General features: G+C 37.4%; 1 protein-coding gene across 3 annotated transcripts in view; it reads left to right on the forward strand.

Annotated features, from left to right (window-relative positions):
* The window catches only part of ANO10 (anoctamin 10), a 122,423-nt gene that overhangs the window by 88,235 nt on the left and 9,509 nt on the right, over window positions 1-24,679 (forward strand). For 2 of the 3 annotated variants that reach the window (XM_059847019.1, XM_059847012.1), the window contains exon 13: window positions 6,754-8,851. The exons of the other annotated variant lie outside the window; for it this stretch is intronic. In XM_059847019.1, the coding sequence (XP_059703002.1) occupies window positions 6,754-6,861 (108 nt within the window). In that variant the 3' untranslated portion in view covers window positions 6,862-8,851. Of the gene's footprint in view, window positions 1-6,753; window positions 8,852-24,679 lie in introns of those variants that run through there. 3 annotated transcript variants of the gene reach the window in all.

The following is a 24,679-nucleotide window of genomic DNA, read 5'->3' on the forward strand; positions in this document are numbered from 1 at the left end:
TCATAGTTTCAGAACCCAGTGGGGATCCCAATTATGTGTGTACTAGTTTGAATGCAAGGCAAGAGGCTATTCCACTTCCCATACAAATGAGGGTAAAGTGTACAGTGAAATTTGGTCTCAGGAACTCTGGTAACAGCCTCTGACAGGGCATTCATGTGTCTGTAGTTACAGACTTCTAAATGTGGTTGTACCTGTTACTGAGAAGGTGAAGAACTAAAGTGAGAAGTAAGAATTAAATCTCTTCTCGTGTTAAAATTCCTTCAAAAGAAAAGAATCCCACCTGGTTATGCTTTGATAATGGGATTGTCTTTATAGAACTGGATAGAATTTAATGGTAAAAAATACAGTATTTCTTACAAGCAGCTGTGGACTCGTACACACCTATTGCATTTTAAATATCCTTTTCCCTATGCCACCTCAAAAGATCCCAGTGAGAACAATGGCCTTTAAGAGAAAATGCTAGTTTATTTGAAATAATTAAACTTGACTCTGGAAGACTTTCTCTGTGTGCAGGAAGACAGTAAATAGGATACATCTCAACTTTTTGGAGATGATGATTTCAGGCAAACTTTTGGTGTTTAACTATTACTGATTATACCACTACCACCCCTCCTCCCAAAAAGATCTCTGTCATGCTGTCTACAGGAAGAGCTCTTTCTGAGGTGTAACTGGAGACCAAGGAGCAGGAACCCACCGAATTCCTGAAAAAGAGGAAAAAATTTAGAAGTGGGTTCATGTCTGCATGTTGCTAGTGATGACACCTGTACCACAATTGAGTCTTTGCACATGCTGCACAGTCTGATTATGGTGATTCTAAGAAGTCTTTACTAGGATATGTTGCCTACACAGCCACTGGACTTTTGTTCATTTCTGATTTTGAAAAAATCTTCTGGTGCTGCCTTGAATACTCACACTCCTGTGGTATGAGAAATAGCACTCTGATATATATTTGCCATTTCAGTAAAACTCATGGCTAATAGTCAAGTTCTTGCCATATTGTTTAACTTTTATTTCAAAATAAGATGTTAATTGCTTGTCTGGATAACATAAAAAGAAAAAAAAGTAGCTAATGTGTGTACATTTTGTTTAAATTAATTACTATGTATTAATACTTAATTGTGTTGTATATACATAACTGTGGCACATGCTTTTGGTGTGTTAGAGTAGTCCTTGTGCAAATGTTTTTCACACTTTCATCACAGAGAACTTTGTGAAGGTACTGCTACTTCTGGCCCTATCAAATATCTAATTCTGTACCTTCTCCCAGCATCTAAAGAGCTGATACAGTTAAAAATGTATTGAGAGGGTGATTTTAAAAAGCTAAAAATTGATACTTGTCTCCATTGTGTATTATTTTCTCTATTTTTCAATCTGTGGTGTTGATCTGAACCTGTAAGTTAGAGGCATTATTTTAATGGGCAGCCCAAGGTTATTTTATAATCACAGGTATGTACAGGCAAACCAGGTATAAACAATGTCACCAGTGGATGTAAATACAGAACATTTTAACTTCATTCACAAGAGACAGCAAAATCCCTTGATACAGTCAAGGACTGTGTTGTAAAGTAAGAGAGGAGAAGCTACTGACACTTTGATCTGTCCTTTACTGAATCCATGCTCAGCACCATCTTTCCTTATTCTTTCTGCTACAGCTATGGCTTGAGCTTTAACCTCATCAGGGATCTCTTCTGCAAAGACCACTCCTTTGGCTGTCACAGAGTGAACCCTATCCTGCATGGCTTGGATTCCTGTCACACAAGCAGTGACAATTTGTGCAGTACGTCTCCCGACTACTGCTCTGTACCAGTAATATCCACTAAGATGATTTGTTTTTTTCTACAAACCTGCCTTTAAAGCATTAACTTTCCCTCACCCTCTCATCTGGTTGGAGTTCAGGATGGATGGAATGGTTGCTCTTCCTTTTCCAAAACTAGGCAAAGACTGCACTGCAGGAGGTTTCAGTCTTTGAATACCTCTATCTCTTGAGATGTTTGTCTGGGGACACCTGCCTGGCATGTAGTGCAAGTGATTAACTCTTAGACAAATTACCATTCCCTAGGAGTCACTGAGTTCCCAACATATGGCAACATTTGAATTTTGGCTTGGGGTTTTTCTGCCACTCATAATTTCCTAGAACAAATTATCAATTCATATTTCATTTATAGTCTTGTAATTTATGCATATTATTTGGCAACCCCATTTTGTTTACTTGTCCTATTTGCTGCTTCTCAAAATTTGTGATAATTCAAAAATTTGAACGTAGTCAAATTTGTGCTGAGGAAAACCTTCCAAATGAACAGACGGATGTGAAGCAGCTTGGTCCAACAAAGGTGGTTTTATTTGTTTTAACTCCATTGTATTTGAAGGCTTCTGCAAACTCTACATATGCTCATCCATGTCAGCTGAAAAATAATTATGTCTGATGGTATCTCTGTTGTATCAGAGAAGAGACACCACCCACTCGTTCATGGATAATGAGCAGTTATGTGTTCTGTGTCAGTACCTGTTTTCTAAGACTTGCTGTATCCATGATATAAGGAATTTTGCCATAATGTCTTAAATAATTTTGCCCTTTACCAGTATTCAGACCGACACCTAAACTGTATTTAGACACATTCTTTAAGAGTTTGTGATTTCACAGAATTATAGACTGGTGCAGTTTTGAAGGGACAGCTAGAAGTCATCCAGCCCACATCCCCATGTTGAGCTAATTGGTATAACTGAAGCTCCTTGTGGACAAGGAAAGGTTATACTTTTAAAATAAACACTTCTTGCAGAGTGACATTTTGTCAGAGAGGCTTTTGGAGTTTTCTCCTATTTGCTTTGGATGATTAAAATAAAATCCATATTTTTTTCTTTCTGGATCGCTTTGAACTGTATGAGAGATTTGCTTTGTAAAAAGGTGCACGTGTCACAACAAAAAGACCCAACCTCTGTCACTAGTAGAGATGTAAGCACACTAACTCCAACTTAAATATGTATGTGTTGCAGAACAGCACCAGCAAAATTTAGTATATGTGTTTCACAGCTAGGGTGAGGAAAGTAATATTTTCACTAATGATTGTGTAACTGTGGTGGAGATACACTGTTCAGTGATGGACACTGCTTGATTGAAATAAAACTGGTAAATGATGAGCAACTGCAGAAAATTTGATCCCTTAGCAGGGCATGACAGGATGTTCAGTGTCTGAGGAAGATGCAGAGGATCTGTGCATGAAGGGGAAGAGAAATGCAGAGTCCCTTTGTCTCCCTGTGCCACCTCAGGCAACAAAACCAGGACCATGTGTTGAGTTACTTTGCTAGAAGCAGGTGTGAGGTATCAACAAGAAAGAAGTTCTAGTTTGCTTTTTTCTTCATTTCCTGCAACTGACTAGCTTCCTTATGAGGAGCCTGGTAGCACTTGTATTATCAAAGGAACTTGGTTTTGGCATTTCTTAATGGGCCTGTATCATTAGGGAATCAGAAAGGAGCTGTGATGGTGTACAAGAATGCAGGAGATGATGATGATGAGAAAGTCTGCAGAGATTAAGCTCTGATACTTTTTCCAGCTAATGCACATTTGAGATGCGTGTGAGAAGTCTCTGTCTACCACAGGGACATTTATAAGCCTTTTGTTTCAGTATCAGCAGTTCTTTTTAATACATGTACTAGTGATTCTCATAAATTATGTGACAGCCTGAACCAGCAGTTTGTAACCTTTGCTGCCATAATACAGGAGGGATTATTTAGGGACAATTTATTTAGCTTGTCAAGAAAAGGGTAAGAGATGTCGTTGTGTAAGTTATGTAGGTATGTATTTGCTAGTGCGTGGAAGTGTAGGGGGAAACCTTTTTGACTTCTTGATGAAAAGGTCATGTGGCCCAGTGTCTGAAATCAGACATTAGATAAAGGAGGCATGATTTTGTATCTGTGAAAATAGGTGGATGTTGGTCCAGACTAGAAAACAAGAGTATCAGGGACAAAAAGAACTTTGATCAAAGATAGTATGCCATCTCTACCAGCATCCACAAACAAATGTCTAGAAAAGAGCAGGAAAATGTGGCAACGAGATGGTGTGCTTCCTCCTAAAACTCTCCCAATTTCCAGTCAGTTCTAGCTCTTGATTTTTCTAAGACAGATGCAGTATCTTTGTATTTACTAATCTTCAGTTATTCTTTCTTTTGCGGTAGCATTCTGTTCCCTTTTGAACCATTTTTGGCTTTAGGGTCAACAATATCCTTCAGGAAGCAGTGCCAAAACTCATTATTCTTGGTGCCAAGGATATAGGATGATTATTTGCAGATGTTTTAATATATTTCAATTGAGTTTGGAGGGAAAAAGTCTTTAGCTTTTATATATGGGAAGAGATATTTGGCCAAATTGTCATGTAGGTCCTTTTGCCTTCTGTAATACATGATTTTGAATTTCTGTAACTTTATTTTATGGGCTTTGTGGAAAATAAGATTGCCTGATGTACTTGTAGCTTGTTAATGATGCTTGCAAATTTGCTTTAGGATAATTAGTATAATCAAATCACAAGCTTCAGGGCTTTAGCTGACTCCTTTTTCCCTCTGTTTGTGTTGTATCAATAATGTGCATTGGTACAAATAGTCCTCTTTCTTGGAGACCAGGTTAACATTTTGCTAACACAATGAAAGCCAGACAGATTACCAAATTTGGGGAAATTCAAGTTGGCAAGATTCCTGTAGTTTCTTTTCTTCCACCTGATTACAGTACCTGAATTGATTTACCTAATCTGGTTCTTGCCACCAGAGTGGGGATAATATGTGCTAAGGGTACTTTCCTGTTCATTTTTCATGGAAATTTGCTTCATCTGCCAACCCATGGAAAGTCTGGAGCACTGCCAGTTTGGTAGTTGTCATTAGACAAGATATCATGATTTGGTTGATCTCATGGCCTGTTGTGTTTCTGAAGTATGCTCGGCAGTTACACCACAACATAACAGTGCCATGACATTGTTTATTTTCTTAAAATAGCTGAGGTCATTTCTGTCACTTTGGACTGGGACACTTAAAAGTCCAGTCTCTGAAATTTTGTTAACTTTATGGGAGAAGAAAATATTGCACTGATGAGGAATAGGTATGTATTCATGATGATTTTGGGTTATTTACATGTGTGACTCTTATATAAAGTTATATTGTGCATCTGAACTTTTAATTTAGTTATAAATTAAACATTCCATTAGTAATTAGCTTTCTTATGAGAGGCACTTATGTGCAGAAGGACTTGTTTCATGCAAGGAGTACTTAAAAATGCAGAGGTTTAATCTTTCTGCAGTTTGGGATCTCCTGTAGTTCTAGGGGGACATTTTGCTTAGGGAGTTCTGGCCAGCACCTCTATAATGTGTGGCCAAATTCCAGCAGCCCTTGCTTTCTGCCTACCACTTGAGTTGCATCTTTCCTTTGTAACTACTGATTGACTTTATTTATTTTCTTAAAGGCATCTTTATAGTCGCAGTAAGCAGGTTTTGAAAAGTTCAGCTGACTGTAGGCAAATGCTTTCCCTGGAGGAAATGCATTTAAAAGTTACTGTCTTTCTACTTAGGTATTGTGTGTGCATAATATTTTCCAGCAAACATTAATCGTACTGGGTAGCTTTGAGGGCAAAACTGTTGCGCTAAGATAAACATTTGAGAGTCTGCTGTAATGCCCAAAGCCTCTTAGCTTTTTTAGGTCAAATTATCTTGTATCCTCTGACTGTGTTTCTAAGCTTGCTACTGCTAAATGCTACTTTTTAAATTCAGATTCTGCGTTCCATTTTTGTTGGCAAGGTTAAAGAGAGGGTATCTCACGTTTAAGGTCCCAACTTCAATGGCAAGAAAACCATAGCAGTTCTACTTCCTTAGAGCTGGCACTTAAGAAGTAAGATGGTTGTTTCATACTTGCAATAGCATCTCTGCTTTTTGTATTCTGCCAGTGTCGTTATAATACTTGTCCTAAATGAGCCTGTTAGGCTACAAGAGTGTGCTAGGAGTTAAACTTTTTGTTGACCAAGAATGTAGGAGTTCATTATTTATACCTAGAGTTTCTGGAAAGACTTTATTTCACAAATGTTTTCTTCAAGCTATAAATTATTATAAACAAACATATTAAAAATGCATTATGTATTGTGTAACTATGCTAGAAAAGGCAAATACAGGTAATTTTCTTAAAAATGCCTTGTTAATTGCATTGACATCAGCAGAGATCTCAGATATCACTTGGTAAGAACTATTTTTTCACAGAATATGTTCAAAAGTTGTAGCTTTGTTGAATACTTGAGTTAAATACTTCTTACTACTCAAAAAATTTTCTTTCCCTTCCTCCTCAGTGAATGCCCTTGGTTAATATTTGCCATGCGCTCAGCTAGAGATTAAATTACTGGGGACTGAGAAGAAAAAGCACTTGTAAAAACACAGGTTTCTCCTGCTGTGAAACCATGGCTGTAGTGTGCAAAATGTGATTTTTCTAAAGTTAGATTTACTGGCAGGGGATGTATGTGAAAATGTCCAAAAAGCAGAGACCTCATCTGTTCCTGCTGGTAGTTAGCATGATGCCATTAGTGTCTGTAACTGGGGAGCTCAGCGGGCTGGGGAAGTGAGGGAGGATTGTTTGGAGTTCTTTAAAATATCTCCTTAAAAGCAAGATAGTGAGAGAGTTAGAGAGGGAGAGCTGTCAGATAGTCAAATATCTGGGAGATGGTTTGGCTGTCACAGTATATGAAAGTTATGTAAGGTGTATAAGCATGTTACATAAGAGCTCCCCTATGTTCCAGGTCACCGGCTGCTCTTCCAAAACTCACTGCCACCCGCCTGAAACCGGCCTGGAAACGCACTCTTGGAAAATGGACTTCTCTGTTATTTCTGCAGCAGTGGCAGCTTGATTGCATGAGACACACATATTAAAATATTCAAAAGTTATACAGTGATTTTTGAGAAGAAGAGAATCGAGTGTCCATGAGAAATTAATTTTTTTTTTTAACTGAGTGTCAGTATAAAAGAGGCAATCACATACAGCAACTTGTATTGCAGTGGAACATATTTCAGTACTATGAAGTGGTGGGGAGTTCTTAGGCCCTGCAGAAAGGGCCTGCTCTTTATATGCAGTCTGAATAAGCATTTCTTTGCATTTCCAAAAAGGAATTGCAGCTCAGCATTTTTTTGTTTTTGCTATTTATTTTGTTATTGCTGGTGAAATCTTCTGCAGATTTAACTTCAGTTCTCCTGCAAATAGAAGCATGGATATTTCTCATGGGGCAATATCTGCTGAGGCTTCTTTAATCCATCGCAGTTTAAGATCAAAATCAAAAGGTGCTTGATGGTGAGCCTTTTCCACCCTCTGCAGTACATTTTAACGGTAGCAGTAAGAGCTCAATTCTTCATGCTTCGGTCAGATAGCTACAGCTCCTTCCTGACAGTGTGCCAGATTTAATTTATATTACAAGTTAAATGGTTGAAATCACTGTAGTAACTGTGATTTCAGTAACAGATAACAGATGAGAACTCTATAAGACATTCTCTTCTTAAGTTATTGGGAAACTGAATTCAGCTTTCCAATGGAGTATTCTTTTTCATTCTTCAGTCTCCTCTCAAAAACTCGCTCGGAGGTGGGAAAGGCAGCACAATGCCTTCGTGCAGATGGCATGGAGTTTTTGCAAGGAGCTCCTTCTCATCCAGATGTTGTCTAACACAGATCACGTGTCCAGAGCCAAATGCTGACAGAGTGCTGTAATGGTCACTGTTCAAACAAAACAGGAGCAATATTAGTTTCACTCTGTCCAGAAGCAGTTTGCTTTGGTTGTGGGTCAGCATGAAGGTGAAGCCTCTGTACCTGACCAACACTGAACTAAATTGAACACATTTTTCATTAGAGACTACTAATACCTGAGTCCAGCCTGTAGCCCAGTTACCTCTTTTGCCTGATGGTGCTTCTCAGAACTGCAATTGGGTTTTGTGTTCATACCCAGTATTGCTGCCTCTGGCGTGTTATGGTGCTGTTGGTGCAATTCACTGCCAGAGTGAGAGGCAGTTCAGTTGTATGTCAGACCTTCCCCCCCAGCCTCCTGCAGAAAGCTTTCTGCTATTTCAGTCTCTTGGCTGGTCCTACAGTAATCTCAGTTTTCCGTGAACTCTACAAAGAGACATTTGGCAGAAGTTACTGTAGCCTGTTTTCCTTCTTCAGTGCCATGAAACACATTTTGTCACCTCACAGTTGCTGGGATCTCAATGTCTAGTTTGTGAATAAGTGCTTTTTGCATTGTTAGTACAAACTGAGTTTTGTGTCTTTTCCTTGATGAAGTTCTCTGTCCTTATTTCCCGTGTCTAGGAGGATTGCCCCATGAAGCCATACTGCAATTCCTGTTCTGTTTAAGTGGAACATTTCACACAAACATCCTGTCCACTTGCAAGTCACTAGTCACTGGCAGCAGGATCTCCGCAGGCAGTTTTTATGTAATGAAATTATATAATACAATTATTTACATGTGGAGATATGTATATGCAATCTGTATAGCCTGTGTTGATCATGCTGCACTGTAATTTTTTTGGCCAGAGCAGAGTTTATATCTTACTGGTTTCTTATCTATAAAGAAATGGGGAACTGGTTGTTTCTTCTCCAGTTGGGATTTCAGGACTGGCTGTCCACAACAATCATGTGTGTCAAGTGTATCAGCAGAAAATCCATACAATATAACCTAAAGAACCACTTAAGGTAAAATTGTGGTTTTTTACCATTGAGTCTTTATGTAAAAAAGGGGCAAACAAGTTAGCTCATTGCTCTTGCAACAAGTTAGTTCTGTACATCAATCTGCAGCTGGATGGTTACTGTTATCTGACAAAGTGTCCCTGAGTATGAAATAAATGTGGTTTACAGAATTGTTTGGTGTAAAAATAGTCTCCTCCCCTTCCTCTCTCAAATTTATTCTCTCAAATTTTGTCCCTACTTTTTGTATTCTGTTCTTTGTGTTTTCTTCTGAAAGAGTTTTTGTCTTTACTCATCTTGGTGTGTAGACTCTTCTAATCTTCCCAGTTTTGCATTTCTCTTTTTTACTTATCTTAGTATTTCTTGTCTCCATGGGAGAGATTGTTAGGTTGTCATGCAGTGAATTTCCTGAACCTGATTTCATAACTACACTCCTTGCCTCATTGCAGTTCACCCTTCACTTTAATCAGCTGTTAGGCATTTTAAAGTCCCTGTACAGTGGGTATTTTGTAAACATCATTTATTTGCCACTATGAGTGTTCCACAGCTCTACACAAAGTGACAATGGAATTAATCCAGGAAAAGAAACAAGCTGAAAAAAGTCATTTAAGTACCCATGGCAGCCTTGCTCTGCTAGGCAGTTTGTTTACATTGATTTTATAAGGGCACAAACAAAGAACTACGGAAGAAAAGAATCTATTCTGAATTGTTCAGTTCACTCATCACGATATTCAGTATTTGAACAATATCTCCCAGCCTCTCAAATAGATTAAATGGCATTTAATTTACCCTCATTGTGCACACATTTTTGTTATAACACTCAAAATACTCAGTTCTTGAAGGCCTTCATTTCAGTGATAACAGAGTTTGATGGTTTCCAAAGAAAGCCTGGTACAAAAAAAGCTGAATACTGAAACCTGAAATTGAAAGTTGAGGAAGGTGGAGGAGTGACAGGAAAGGTAGCTGCACATGGCATATTTAGAAGATCTTGTTCCTTCATTTGCTTTTTAGCTTTGCATTGATACCAAAATCAAGCAATTTCATTGTCTCCACAGCAGAAAAAGTAATGAGCAATTCCTGCCTTCATTATCATGTTGAAATGTATGTTAACTGGGAGTTCTCTTAATCTATTAGAAGTACATTTTAATTTTCCTAATACACTAACTCCTGGGCATATATACACGTTTATACACCTGCATTTGCCTCTGAGTCTGTACATAGCCATATATCCTTACAACTGTTTTTTGGTAATACTGAATCAACTTGTCCATGGCAATTTTTAAATGCTGAATCATTCAGTAGCTGCATTGTTTAATACATTTTATTTATTATTTCAGGGATTTTTTAAGTTTTGGGGATTTTTTTCCCCCTTTGGGTATATGTGCTCCCTATGGCCCCTATACTGCATATGCTTATGTGAAAATAATTTTTTTTCTCTACAAACTGTTCTTTCTCTTGTAAAATTACTTCCATTTTCATCAGTCTTTTAGACAGGGGTTCTGCAGTTTGATTAGAAAAGCAAGGCTAGTCATGAGAAATTTTTAGATATAATAAATCCTGGAATACTGAACTAAAGTGTGGTTGAATTTCACCAGCGGGAATGGAGAATGCAGATATAACATGGGCAAGTGAGTGATTCTTTTACAGCTGAGTGGAAACAATAGTTTCTGCAAACTGGATTGATGAATGAATGCTCTGGGGATGTGCTTTGTAACTTTCTGACAATGGGAGATAATAGAAGTTAAGGGGTCTCTGCATGTAAGAAAGAAAAAATATTTTTAACAGCATTAAACCCCTATAGCTGATTAGAGGTATTTATGTAGTACTGGCATTTTGCTGTCTTAGCTAGGACTACTGCACTGAATAGTATACATACTGGGAAAAATTGCTTTAGATATGCCAGTCTCCTCCATATCTTGAAGAAAACAGAGAATGAGGTTCCTCTGAAGAGGAATCTCAGTCTATGAAGGAACCTACCCCTCTCTGTTAACTGTATGTTAACAGAGAGGGGACAAGTCTCCTTCAGGGTGAAATGTCAATATTTTCATGGGTAGAAACCGGCTAAGAACTTGGCTTGTAATTTAAATCCTGTTTGAAAATTGAATGCTTTATATGTTGACCAAGTAAGGAACAAAATTAGATATGTCATGATTTACTTGAGGGTGAATAATGGGGCCCATTAATACAAGACTGGATGTGAGCTTCAGAAAATATGAGTGTCATTCCAAATCAGAGGTCCTGCTTGGTAGTGTCTCTTCCTGTCCTTTTTTTGTGCTTCATTTAAACAAAGTGGCTTCACTGAAATGATGAATGGAATGTCTTTTTAAATGTTAGTCCTCAGTTTTACAAATGCTTTATCTAAACATAGATACATTAAAAAAAAAAATGTATCCATAGAAGTAGAGCATTGGGTGGTTTTTTGCTTGTTTTCCTGATTTTTATCTATAAATATCCTAGATCAGTTTAAAGAACACAAGGACCAAATTATACGTTGTTTGTTTATGCCTGAAGGTTTTTGCATTTTTACTTTCAGGTTTGTTTCCTCTATTATCATAATCACCTTCTTATGCAGAGGGACAATATATAATTGAGTTTCCTGGAGAGTGTTATGCAAGAATATCCTCATTTCCCAAGGGCAGTGCAAAATAAATAAATAAATATACACTGTTGTCAGGGAACAGCATTGCAAACTGTTTCTGTTCTGATCTTAAAAACTTTTGCACCTGCACTGTCTATAAAATTAGCAGTTGGAAATTTGACTTCAAATTGACTGAATCCATTGAAATGAACACACTAGAGCAGTCTTTGTTTCCAAGGCAACAGTCAGCCCTGTTCCTAAGGACTCAAAAGGTGTTTAAATGACAAGGTTGCCTTCAGAACACATCTTACTAAATTTAAATTTTACATTCATTCAGAATATCTGGAACTATAAAACTTTCCTAATATGAAGTACAGCTCTCGTTATGTCTTTACTCAGTCATAGAAAGAACTCACTCCTACAAAATATATTCCCTTCCCAATACTATACTCTAAATATGTTACAGATCATGCTGCATTTCCAGTTTCTCACTGTAACTATTATGGGAGACAAGTAGTGATATATATAGCTAAGATTAGATAATACTTTCTATTACATTAAACTACAATATTAGTACTATAGCAAAAATAGGTTCTGGAGGACATGGGAAAAAAAAACCCAATCAGGTATTTTGGCAGATTTAATCAGATCTAATGAAGAGCTCTTAGCCCTCCCATAAAAACATGTTCACTATAAATGACTAATAAGTGCCTGATCAGAGTTCTCTGAACTGTTCTTTATACGTTAAAAGTGATTTTTCAGGATACTTTTTCTCAATGCTCATGGAGAGCTTTTCCATACCTGTGTGGCCTCATGAATGAACAATCGTATTGAGGGAGAAGCCTGCTAGCAAGGAATTACTTTTTGGCAAAGCCATGAGAAGAGTTAAGTTCTCTGTGTCAGAATGGAGCAAGTGGATGCAGAATAGATGACAAAACTTCCAAAAGTCAGAAGAATTTAGTTTCATGTGAAGGAAAAGTGGGCTGAAAAAGTGGTGAAAATTTAAAGGCACAGATCAGAAAGATAATTTTAACTGTGGCATTTGTGGTTGGGTTTTTTTATGGAAGAGAGGGAGGGAAGAGTTCAGACATAAAGCCTCAGATTCAGCTGACACGGAGACAGAGAAATTTGGTTTTGGGATTGGTTCATATCTGCAAATGATTCTTTGCTCTCTAGTTACATATTTTCTTTCATGAATTGCAAATTCAAATTCTTACCACATTTTGTAGATTTGTGTAGCTTGTTTTGAAGAGGAGCTTTGAAAAATAATGTTCTTGAGGCAGTAGTATTGGGGAGAAGTAATTGACTCCATCATGTAAATACTTCTGCAAATCCTTTGAGACAATTTTCAAATTAGTGTTTCTAATTCCTTGGAAATACGTCGACACATTTAATTCTATTTATACAGGAAAGATTTGTTTTGGAGGTTTGGTAATCAACAGATGTGCTTCTGGGAGAGGTATCATTATGCTGGTTTGCAAAGCCTCAACTGTTTTCTAAAATACAGGTATTAAAACCTGTGTAGCTTTCCTGTAGAGTTTAAATGGTGAAAGGTTTCACTTCATTGCTTTTTAAAAGAGTCAAGAAACATGAAAGTCTTTATCTGGAATAATCAGCCCAACTCCATTAGGCTTGAGAGCCTCTTACTCTCAAGCCCAGAGGGATTTTTTTTTTGGTGATGTTTGAATGCTTAAAATGCCTAATGTTTTTAAAGACCTTCTACAACTTATAACAGCATTAATTGTCAGTACTAAAGTGAGGACTGAAGGTTTGTCAATGATATAATAATTGTAAAATGGGACTGAAGTGAGAAGAAGTAAATTGAAGGGAGCTTGGCAAACGACAGCTTTGCTCCTTGTGCTCTGGATCTTTATTCCACCCAATGTTCTTAGCTCAGTCTAAGTTACAGGATGTTCAATGAGTGAGGTTGCTTCACCTAAATTTATTTTTATTTTCACTGTTTAATGGCAAGGTAAATACTTATTTTTCTTTGCTTAGAACCTAACTACTGTTCCTTGATTTACATGGTGCTTATTATTCAGGATACTCAGTTCCTCCACACACAGTACAGAGTACAAAATAAGTGATGTAGATTCAGAATTGTCTAATTTGCAAATAAATGGTAGCTCTACATAAGTCTTGGATCTTCAAAATTGTAATTACGCTCAAAACTTTTTTGTTTTTCTTGTTGCCTGCCTAATGTATTCCTACTTGTAAAGAAAGATAGGGTTTTTTCAGAAATAATGTATGATAATGTAATCAAAGCCAAAGTGAGATTTTCAGAAATGCTGATGGATTAAGTGTCTAATTTCCACTGTCTATCACTACAAATTGTGTGGCCTTTAGAAATTTTTTGAAAAGTTCACCTTTCATTCATTGCAGTTGCCAGATACAAAGCTGAATCAAAGCTATTTATAATCTTCAATCTCAAGTAGCTCTCATCAGAATGGCTAAGATTACTTTTTGGGTGTGCATCCTCCAGAACAGTTTGTGCAAGCCAGGTGTTACTCATAACTGCAAACAACTGGAAAGCTCTTCATTTAATCCAGCAGGTGAAGTACTTAATCTTTAGCATTACTGGGCTGCAGAGAAGAGTTTTCAGTAGCCTCAGAAGAAAAAATACATTATTTCATCTTTCCTAAGAGTAACTGACTGTCTCTTCTCTCCTGCAATCATTTATAAATGTGCTTGCACTCTAGATCTTGTTTCACTCCGAGTTTCTTCTGGTTTTTATGTTGTACAGTGAGATTGGATGCAATGTAAGGAAATCAGTAAAAAAAATTCCAAATCACTTTTGTCCTGGGAGGAAAGATTCCATAGTAATTTAGATTCTGATGAAACAGGTAGAGGTTTAATACACTCTTCCAAAAAGTGTTCTGTAAGACTTGCTTTCATTGAGCTGTCTGGTGCTCATCAGGTGCTGCATTTGCTGAAAAATATGGTTTCACATATATATAAAAATAGGAAGACAGAATTATTTATCGAGGTATGTCATCTTCTGAATTTACTTTAAGTTCAAAAAAGCATGAAATGCACAACAAAGATGATAATGCTCACTTACGTGGCAGACTTTCTGCTGTCCATTTACATACCAGACTGCAAATTCTGTAGTATCTTTTTGTGCTTTTACATGTCTCAGAAATTTCAAAGTTTCATAGTAAAAAGGCTTTACAGTACTTCTAAATATAAATAAGCTTAAAAATAAATCCTGCAAAACTGCAACGATCCTTTTAATAAAATGCCCATTTTTATAAATGCCCTGAAATGAGTGGGTGAAAAATAGTGTGACACATCATGTGGGCTTAATCTGTTTCATATAAATTTGCTGTGAAAGCTCTAGTTCAATATAGATAATGTGCAATCTGTTCTAAACATCCAGTGGTACAATAAGGGTAATTTGTGGGAGACAGTTATGGATCTCAAGAGCCCTTTCATCATGTAGTGTATTGAATTAATCTCCTCCTAAATGCTCATTCAGAAAGTGCCAGAAGACTGCTCTGTTTGGTTGCCATGGCAGATATTATTCTCCTGGCTCCTTTGAGAGGTACATTTCTATAAACTATGAGTGTTTTCAGGTTTATCAAAGCAGTAAGTTGTAGTTATTCTGATTTTTGTTGCGGTTGACAGTTTCCTTCTGTCATGCTTGCATTAATTTTATTCTTTAAAAATGTTATAAAATTTCTTTTTACCTGCTTGCTCTCTCAAATAGAACAATAACTTTCATATAGAGACAGAAAAAGGCTAAAATGTATTTTGGACACAGAGTCTTACAGTCTTTTTTAGATTAAAGTAAAAAGAAATTTAAAAATTGGGTGCCTGTATGCTGAGAGACTAGTGAAAATGGCAGAATTCTGATAAATGCAGGTTGTAAACAGGGAAGGGAATGAAAATCAAGACTGTATTTATCAAGACTGTACAGGGACAAATACTGTGAAGGAGATTGGACTGATACAATAAACTTTTCCATTTGCATGTTCTCCCATTGCAATTTCCTTATAGGCAGCAGAACTAATGAAGCCTGATTTCCTCAGGATTTATGTCCTGTCTTTTCTGAGCCTATAGGCAGCTGTGCACATCTTCATTAAACCAGTGGCAGTTACTCTGAGCTGCAAATCTGTTTTCAGTGATAGGCTGTAGGTTTGGATTTCCCTTCATACACAGCTACTGATTTTCATAAGGTAAAGAGACACTTGGCATCCTTGAGACCTCTGCAGAGTTATGACTTCTGTTGAAATTGACTAGTGGCCAATTTCACTAGAAAGGTGGAAAGTTACTTTGTGGTATCTTGCTCCATGGCCCTGGCCCTTCAGACATCTGACTCAGGTGGTTTTAAAGAGACATACTGTCACTGTGAAAACTGCAGATTTTAGGAGGCAGTTGTTGGCCACCACTGAAATTCAGAGACTTGCTTGAATTTTAGAGTTATTATTTAATAATTATTCTGTAGTAATGCATGCTGTCAGTTCAAGGTATGTGATTAGGTTACTTGCTTGTCCGTTTACAATTTGGATGACCATGTACTTTGAACACTTCAGCTTCAGAATTTTTTTTTTTTTTAATTTAACTCTGATGTTTTGGTCACTCAAAATAATTATGCTCAATATAAGCCTGTCACTAAGGAGACTAACAGGGTAACAAGTCATCAGAGTTTGCCATGAGATACTTGAAATTAGTGGTGAGTTCGCGGGAAATTCTGTACTCCTGACATCCAAAAAGTAACCCCCTTGTTTGCTACCCTGTTACCAAACTCTGCCCTTTTCTAGAGGCATCCAGAAGCAAAGCTGTTCTTGGCGGTCCTGTGTCAGCTGTGCAGCTGAAAGACTCTCTAACTCCTAATCAACTGTGAATATGTGGGAGGATACTGCTTTGAATCAGAGACAGTGTGAATGATCATGTGGACAGGCATTGAAGGGAGGAAGGGAAGCTACCCATTAATAGCTGGAGTTGTCAGAAGTGTTTTGTTGATATGCAAATCTGTCATTTACCTACTTCCAAGTCCTTTAGCATAAGGGGACACAGCATACATAAACTCTTCAGGTACTGGATAAGCAACAAAGTATTCATTCTGCACTTTGTTATGCATATGCGCCCACAGGAGGAAACTGTGTGGACAGCATGTGTTGGTCTTCCTGGGAGAGGTGATTTAGTGTGTGCACAAAACCTCAGGGGAAGGCAGATATTAAGAGAATTGAGAAACTCTGAGTAGGATTATACATCTTAGAGCACTGGAAATTGATTCATTACGATTGCATTTTCTCCTTAAATCAAATTTGTTTCTTGCACAAGATTGTGGAAAATGCCATTCTGGCCAGAACCTACATGTAGTTCAGACTGCCAACAAATCTGTCAGAGACCATCCCATTGAAGCAACAGCTGAACTATGAAATGGTTGAATTATGAAGTGATTGAACAGAGAAAAATTAATAAAAGAAAGTTAGTCACAGTAACATGAGGGGATTTTCGATATGCAAGCAAAATAGGGAGTACATAAAGTAGGGAAAATAAGGCCTGATATGCTTGCGAAGGATGTAGGGGGTTTTTAACCTGAATGTCTGTACCAGCCAACAGAAAAGCATTGCCTGTTCTTTCATTGTTCTGCAGAGCATCATACAGACAGAAGTTCTGCTGCATTTGGAGGCTCATACACTTCTGTGGAAAAGCAGCAAGGCTTGACATTTGCGAAACTGGAGAGATTTTGTGTTCAAAGAAAGCTGGTTGGGGTCAAAGAGCATGTCAGTCTTTAAGTAGTATTCAGCATCCTTTTAAGTTAGCATGGTGAATATTTGAGATTCTAATTACCTCGTGTGTAATTAATTCATTATGCACCATGCTGTAAAAACTGAAATACTTATTTTGACAAGCAGAAAATAACATTTTTTATTATTCATACAGAGAGTAGGATATTAAATGTTGTATGTAACAGATTATAAAGTACTAACATGTATTCTGGGATCATTTAGCAAGCAGACAAGAATGGAGTTCCTTTAACCTTCTCTTCCTGAAATAAGCGTTAAACTGAGGTGACTGACATGCTACATTTTTGTCAGCTCAGTATAACATTCTGCTAAGAACTTTCTGAAATCATAGGGCACGTACTGCAGCTTTCTATAGACAAGCATCTATACATCTTTGCATGTGTATCAGTCTCAGTGTTGCTCTCTTATAGAAACAATATTATGTTGCTGCTCTGTGTTTATTCAGTAAGAGACTGAAGTCTCCAATATTCTGAGGGACTTTACATAAAAACCAAATTCATTTATGTACGTGGAAAGCAACACACTATGATATAAATAGCTGTGTGCTTAACCAAAAGAGAAAGTTTTCCTGTATGTGCTCTCAGGATTGGTTCTCTTTGATGTGCAGCTCTATGAATAACAAGTAACAGGGCATGGGGTGGCAGGTAGCTTGTGTGCAAAAGAGCACACTGTTTAGAGCAGGTCTTTTGGGGAGATAATGTCTTTTTTGCTTCTGAGAAGCAAGCTGTCGGGAGGGTTCAGCAGTACTGTTAGGCTCTGCATACTAAAGCATGCTTTTTAAGATGCCAGCTCATATAAAACGGATTAGAGAAGCCAGGAGGAAAATATCTGCCAAAAGAACTGAATTCAGACAGATACTTTTAAAAGCTTTATTGTATTTTAAAGTTTTAGTAAAATAAAGGAAAACTAAATGGAAAAGCAGGATTGAATCAAATAGAACATTTTATAAGTTAAGGCACTGTAATACTCTTTTTCTTTCTTTTTCCTCTCTTTTCTATTGACAACAAGTAAAACTTCAGCTATCATTTCAGAGCAATTGTGCCTCTGTAATTTGCTAGGTTATTCATTCTATTGTAGGAGCAATGTGCACTGCTTATGGCTGTATAGCCTCTGAAATAAAATTGAAAACAGAAAGATTTACTTTTCTGGGAAGCATTAGGAGAATCTGAAGTTTATTAGTTTACTTGCCTTGTTTGGTTTTGGATTGGTTGGTTGGTTTCTCTTCCTCATTTACCAGCACCACTGACCTTTTTTTCTTCTTCTGAGAGTGCTTTAGTTCTTGAGTCTTTGTTAAGCTCTGTAGCTAATCTTTGATTTTTTTGTCTGATTACCTTCTTTTTGTAGGAGAATGTTTTTTTTTTTCTTTTTATGTTTCCTCTGATGATAATAGTATTATTCATAGTCCAGGCGGTTTTTTTTCTCTACTGTCTCAATTTTTGTTTCATGTGGAATAAATTACAAAACTTCCAAAAGTCAAAAGAATGTGGAATATGTGTAGAGAAATGAGCCATAGCCTGGTCTATCTACCCTGTTATCTCAGAGCAAAGCTGTCCCAGAGCAATATATACTGCAATAGTGCACTTCTCAACTCAAGAGTCTGCTGCCTTTCTGTGACCTCTCCTTGGTCCCTCAGAGCAGAGGAGGCAACATTTAAAACATGTCTTGTTAGGCCAGAAATTGCTGTCTTGTCAGACACTGAATGGTAGGGTATTGGCTTATTGCAAAAGAAAAATACAAGCCAGAAGGGACCGTCTCCCAGATAAAACTCCGGAATTAATTAATGGGGCAGCTGAGCAGAAAGGACTGAGAGGTGAGGAGAGTAATTATCTCTTTTTAGGAGAAAAAAAAAAAAAAGGAAGGAAAAAGCTAACAACTCTAAAACCCCAGGAAAAGGCAACAAAGATGTTCGGCATGATAAAGCAATAACTTTTCAAAGATGAAAACCAGTTTTTGATAGCTGAGCAATGCCATTTTCATCCTGAAAAAAAAGAAAGCTCTGGATGACTTAATTGTGGCCTTCCAGTACCTGAAGGGAGCCTAAAGGGAAGCTGGAGTGAGACTGTTTACATGGGCAGGTAGTGATAGGACAAGAGGTAATAGTTTCAAACTGGAAGAGAGTAGGTTTAAATTAGATATTAGGAAGAAATTCTGCACTATGAGGATGGTGAGGCACTGGAACAGATTGCCCAGAGAAATTGTAAATGCCCCATCCCGGAAAGTAAAGGCCAGGTTGGATGGGGCCCTAAGCAACCTGGTCTTTGAAGGTGTCCCTGCCCTTGGCAGGGGGATTTGAACTGGTTGATGTTTAAGGCTCTTTCCATTTTGAGCAATATTGTTCTCATGTCCAGATTGGGTAATCAAACTTTCAGGATCTGACCAATTAGAGTTCCTTGAAAGACATGTTAAAAGTTTAAATTTCAATGCAGAGAAAATATTTTGCAGGTTTAGCAGACATGTGCAGGTATAGCGACTCCAAAGCTTTTGATAGGAACTAAATAGGAAAAAGTGGAAGGATTTTAAAAGTTTTTGTAATTATTTTGGTAACCTTCATGCAGGATATGATACATCTGCCAGAATGGATCACCAAACCTGGGTTTTTATTATTCAGGTCAGACTCTGAGTCAAAAGAAGTGTGTGTGAGGTAATTTATTCTGCAGAGTTTATTTAGTTGTAGCACTTAGAAGGCTTAAATGCATTAAGACTTCTGTTGCCTTAGCTCTCTATAAAAATGCACAAGTGTTAAGTTCCTGCCCCAGAGGTCTTTTTGGGTGTCTGTGCTGCAGGTACAGGTCACCATCTGCTTGCCCATGCAAGTTTCAAAAGCTTTCTACAATTCTGCCTTGTGCGTTGCTTTTGGTTACCTAGGAAGGAAAAAAAGACTTGAAAAAGTTCAGGCAGCAACACAGCCTTAGATATTTAAGAACAATGTTACATGCTGTTGAAAGAGCAGGACTGCCCATAACACAGCAGGGATTGTTGGACATTTGTTGAAGAGAAGTTCTGTGTTTGAATAGTTTGAAATAAATTGAATAACTGAGGAGGTCTGTTTCTATGAAAGGGGTGGGGGTTGTTATCAGTATCTTCTTGAGCTGGTGGATTTTTTCAAAAGGTAGGGTTACTTTTTATATATAAAAGAGTAGTAAATCTGCTGAGTAGATGAGGTCCTTGTGACTCTTGGTCCTTCCTGTTTCTGACTGGAGAAATTCTATCAAATTAATCAGCCTGTCTTTTTCCTCTTTGGAGAGATGGAAAGGTCTGCTCTTAACACATTATAGCTAACGTTTGGTAACCAGTCGTGAAATAAATTCCTAATGAAATGAAAGACAGATTGGTGTGGGTTGGTAGAAGTACTGTTGAGTAAACCTGTAATCTAACCGGTCTGCCAGTTGAGAAACTCTTAAGTGGCTAAATTAGACTCGCATGTGGCAAGAAGACACCTTTCTTCTGCAGGTGGGACACACCCAGAGCTTCCCTTACTTGTTTTTAACATGGTGATGTTGAAATTACCAGACCAAATCATTAATTAGTTTATCCTGTAACTTCTTCTCTGGGAATGATCTGTCCTGTTGTTTCCATGTTAAGTATATGAAAGCATTTGGAGCAACAATTAGTGGGAGCAGTTTCTTACTTGCTGTATCAATTAGTTTTAAGCTTATCTCATCAATGGGGAGAATTTTCATATCTGCTTCACAAATGAGATTATTTTTAATGCCACTGTGAATCTTCCAGTGTGTTGCATAAGCATTTAATATAAGAGCATTTATAAGGATCATAGTGATTCCGAGCTGTATTTTCCTTTCTGTTTTTTCACTGATCAGCAGAAATCATGAAAGGAGATTCAACCATTCACAAACACAGGACAAAACCCTCTTTTCTTCTTTTTAGTCAAACCCCTGCAGATTTCAGAAGAGAGGAAACTTATTTAAGGTGTTATTTATATATTCTTTTCCCGATAGTATTGGTGATTATTCCCACGTCATGGAAAGATGAAACAAAGTCAAGAAGCAAGTTCAGCAGATGGCAATTTCAATGGGATGTGTTTGTTTGATCAAAAGTTAATAGGAAGGCAAAATTCTAATATAACTACTTGAAGTTTAGTTATATGAGATTCATTCCAAGTCATACAGAGTAACATATATAACACATATTTTAAATTAGTGCTCAATGCTAATTAGTGTTTAGTATATACTGCCTGCTGAAAAACTCCTTTCTGAACTGAAGTGTGAATTCCCTATAACATTATGGTAGCAATATTGGCTAGTTCCCAAATTTCACTGTTACAAATGAGGAAGGCATTGGGAGGAGAATTTTCAGGGTAGCAAAAACCAGCACATGGAAACCAAAACCTGACAGCTTCCCATTAACATTGTGGATAATGCCCCTTTAAATGCAAACTGTTCAAGTCTTCTTTATGAATGCATTTTCTTTATTTTTTAGATAGATAAATAGATACACTATACAGGTACAGAGAGAGAAAATGAGAATCTGGGTGTGTGGATTCTGTTCAGGTCCTTGGTAGATGCATTCTTACACTGGCTTACTGTAAACCTCAGCCTTTGATGTATTTCCTTACGCCACTAATTATTATTGTAATTTCCTATTAGTAGGGGAAATTATGTTGCTGTCATTTTAATATATAAGAGATATTTGCTTTAGTTTATTGAAGAAATCTTTTGCTGTGGTTGTGAAATGTTACTGTTTTCCAAAAGGGTGTAACTAATGCCCATGGTTCCTTCAGTTCTGTTGGTTCTATAATGGTGTGTCTTTACTTTCTGATTGTTTCCAGCGCCAAGAATGAAGCAGGAGCATGTGAGCACTGACATATCATCAAGCACAAAGTGCAGAAAATGGATTTCTACAGCTTGTTAATATTTTGCAATTATTTGTCCTGCCCTAGCTTGTATATTTGATTTGCCCTGAAGGATCTCTGGAAATGTGTGTTCACCTTCCATTTTATACCATCACAGAAATTTGCTGTGAATTAGCTAGGTGACTCACTGGATAATATTGACTCACTTTACTGATGCAAAATCATATGATGTTTTCAGCATTTATTTAGAGTCTTTTCACAGGACTTACTGGCATGTTTTTTAAAATACGGTTGGTTTGACAGATGTAACAACTTATTTTATAAAGGTCTTACTATAAAATTTACAAGACAACATATTTTCTCACAAATGGTAATGTTGTACAGTGTTTCTATAGCAGTCAGACCCTTTTGATGTGCTACAGCTGATACATTGAAGAGAAATTACTTCAGATGTTTGTGTTGCATGCCAGATAATATATATTTTTTTGTGATAGATTAGAGTTGAGGAATAGGAGTGTGATGGTACTGGTGACCCCGGGTATCCAGTAAAAACACTTTGCGATGTATAAAAAACATTCCAAAGCCAAGCCTTGAGGTCTGATAGAATTAAATTAGTGTGGCAATTTAACATGAATCACAATAGTTAATCCCCCAGTGCATGCTGAAGCTGGCACCATTAACTCTGATTTCCATTGAAGCAAAAGAAGGAGGTCAGTCTAGAACAGCAGCTGGACTGGAGCTGCATGTATCTTTTCCACACATTCATTTCTAGGCTTCAGTTTATTGTCTGGCTTTATCCAGCCCCTCAGAGCAGAGCCCCAAAGCAGGGCTGTGCTGGCAGTACTTTGTCCTTCCTTTGGTTCCCACTGCTCCTGAAAGGCAGAGCAGGACAATGGGAGTGGGAGGAGGAGCGGGGCTCTCTTCCCACCAGGAAGCTGCCAGCCTCCAGGGCCAGTCTTCTCGGCAGCTTTTCTGCCAGCACATCTGACCCTTAGCCACCTGTGAATTTAGAAGCAGAAGGGAAAGATTTCTCATTTTGAAGGAATTGAAAGTTAAAATATAAGGGAGAGGGTACAGCTAGGACAGTAGAACAGCAGGGAATCCGCAAGGAATAAACAGGAAGGGGAGTAAAATGCTTTAATAATTAAGTAAATTAATAGGCAGAAAAAATAAGAAGGAGTGTTACCAAGGCATATGAAAATTGACTTACTCTGTGCGTGGAAAGCCTGCATAGACACAAGGTTCATGTTGACAAAGTAGAAGAATAATTGCCATATGCATAACCTTTTTGGTAATCATTCAGGCTTTGTTTAGAAGGTAAAAATTTTAACACTAAGTTCTAAACTTAAAACCCACAATATTATTAAAAGAAATTCATACAAATGTAGGTGTATTTTATATAATACGTGTACTCTGCCTTTATGTGTTGTACTGCACAAAATTTAAATTAACAGAAAGGAACTGGGACTATAGAGTTGGCAAGGCATGAAAATAATAAAATTAGTAGTCAGAAATCATTCATCCATTTTTTTTCAATTTAAACCTCATCCCAAAATCTTTTTCTGTAGTTTCTCATTTACATAGCATAGGGTGTTCAAAGGTACTAAAGCAGGTCTCAGAAAGAGAATAAATGCTAATACTCAACAAATCTACAGGTTGTTGTTTGTCTTTATATTACAGAGCCGCTTAAAATATCATCTCTCTTCAGACTGAAAATGGTAGCTCTTATACAGCTTTAATTTGCTCTTTATTGCAAAAGAATTTCATAAAGCTTTGCAAAGAAATTGCGGTGGTGTTAGAGGCAGAAAGGCACAGAATTTTGTGAGGGGCTCTGATACAGTGGAGGTAGCTTTGAACAGGAGGCTGTGGAGGCAGAGCACTTCATCAATTCAAAACAAAGGTGGTGAGCAGCAAAGAGGTTTTTCTTCCCACTAATGTGTTGGAAAAAAGGAAAAAGTATTTTGTTCACTCCTAACACAGGAAGCACATAAAGAGAAAGTCTGGTTTCACTGAAGTAAAAGAACTTTGCAATTGCCTTCATAGAAACCGGACCTTTACCCTTTGCTAAGTTGTTCAAAATTGCAACAGGCTTAGCAGGGCAATTCATAAAGATTATAAATCTGTAAATATTGCCATACCTATAATTTAGGACTATGTCAGCTGTTACAACTTTACTCATTTTGAAGAATTGCAGTTATAAACTGCCAAACCAACCTTTTACTCTCCTACCTTCTTATTAGACAGTCTTTTGTAGTACAGTGAGAGTCATGCTCTGTGTCCAGGTGTGCCCCTTCAATGGAAATGGAATGTTTAATCAGCTGTGTGCTTTTTGTATGTGTGTATTTGCATACTGGTACCAAAACCTTCAAAGTGGCAACATGCAGATGTCTAGGATGGGGTGAAAAGCAGGAATAACATTTATCTCCCCATCCTCAGCCTGTGCTTAGCTCAAGAACTCCCTGAGCCAGATCAAACTCTAAATCCACCGTAACTAATTTGAGTAACTGACTTTATCTGATCAGACACATACCAACTTAAATATAGATTTAAGAGCAAATCAATAGCCTGTAATCAGTTGATACTTATGTTTGACCCAGTGTTTAAGGGAAAACAATTTATTTCTTTCAATGAGTGCATAGTCTTCCCAAAGAGCTGGGAATTTGCCTTTTCACAGGTATGTCTGGTGAAGGAAGAAATTCTGTCAGTGGTGACACTGCCATTTTGTATTTAAAGACCTTTTTAACACACTTTAACATTCGTAGAGTTGATTGCTTCAGAATATTTATACAATTACTGTAACTAGAAATTGTTTACTGGCTCTGTGTTGTGATTATTTTTTACTAGGCTGTAACTAGGC

Source organism: Haemorhous mexicanus, chromosome 1 (assembly GCF_027477595.1).
Source record: "Haemorhous mexicanus isolate bHaeMex1 chromosome 1, bHaeMex1.pri, whole genome shotgun sequence".
Lineage (NCBI taxonomy): Eukaryota > Metazoa > Chordata > Aves > Passeriformes > Fringillidae > Haemorhous > Haemorhous mexicanus.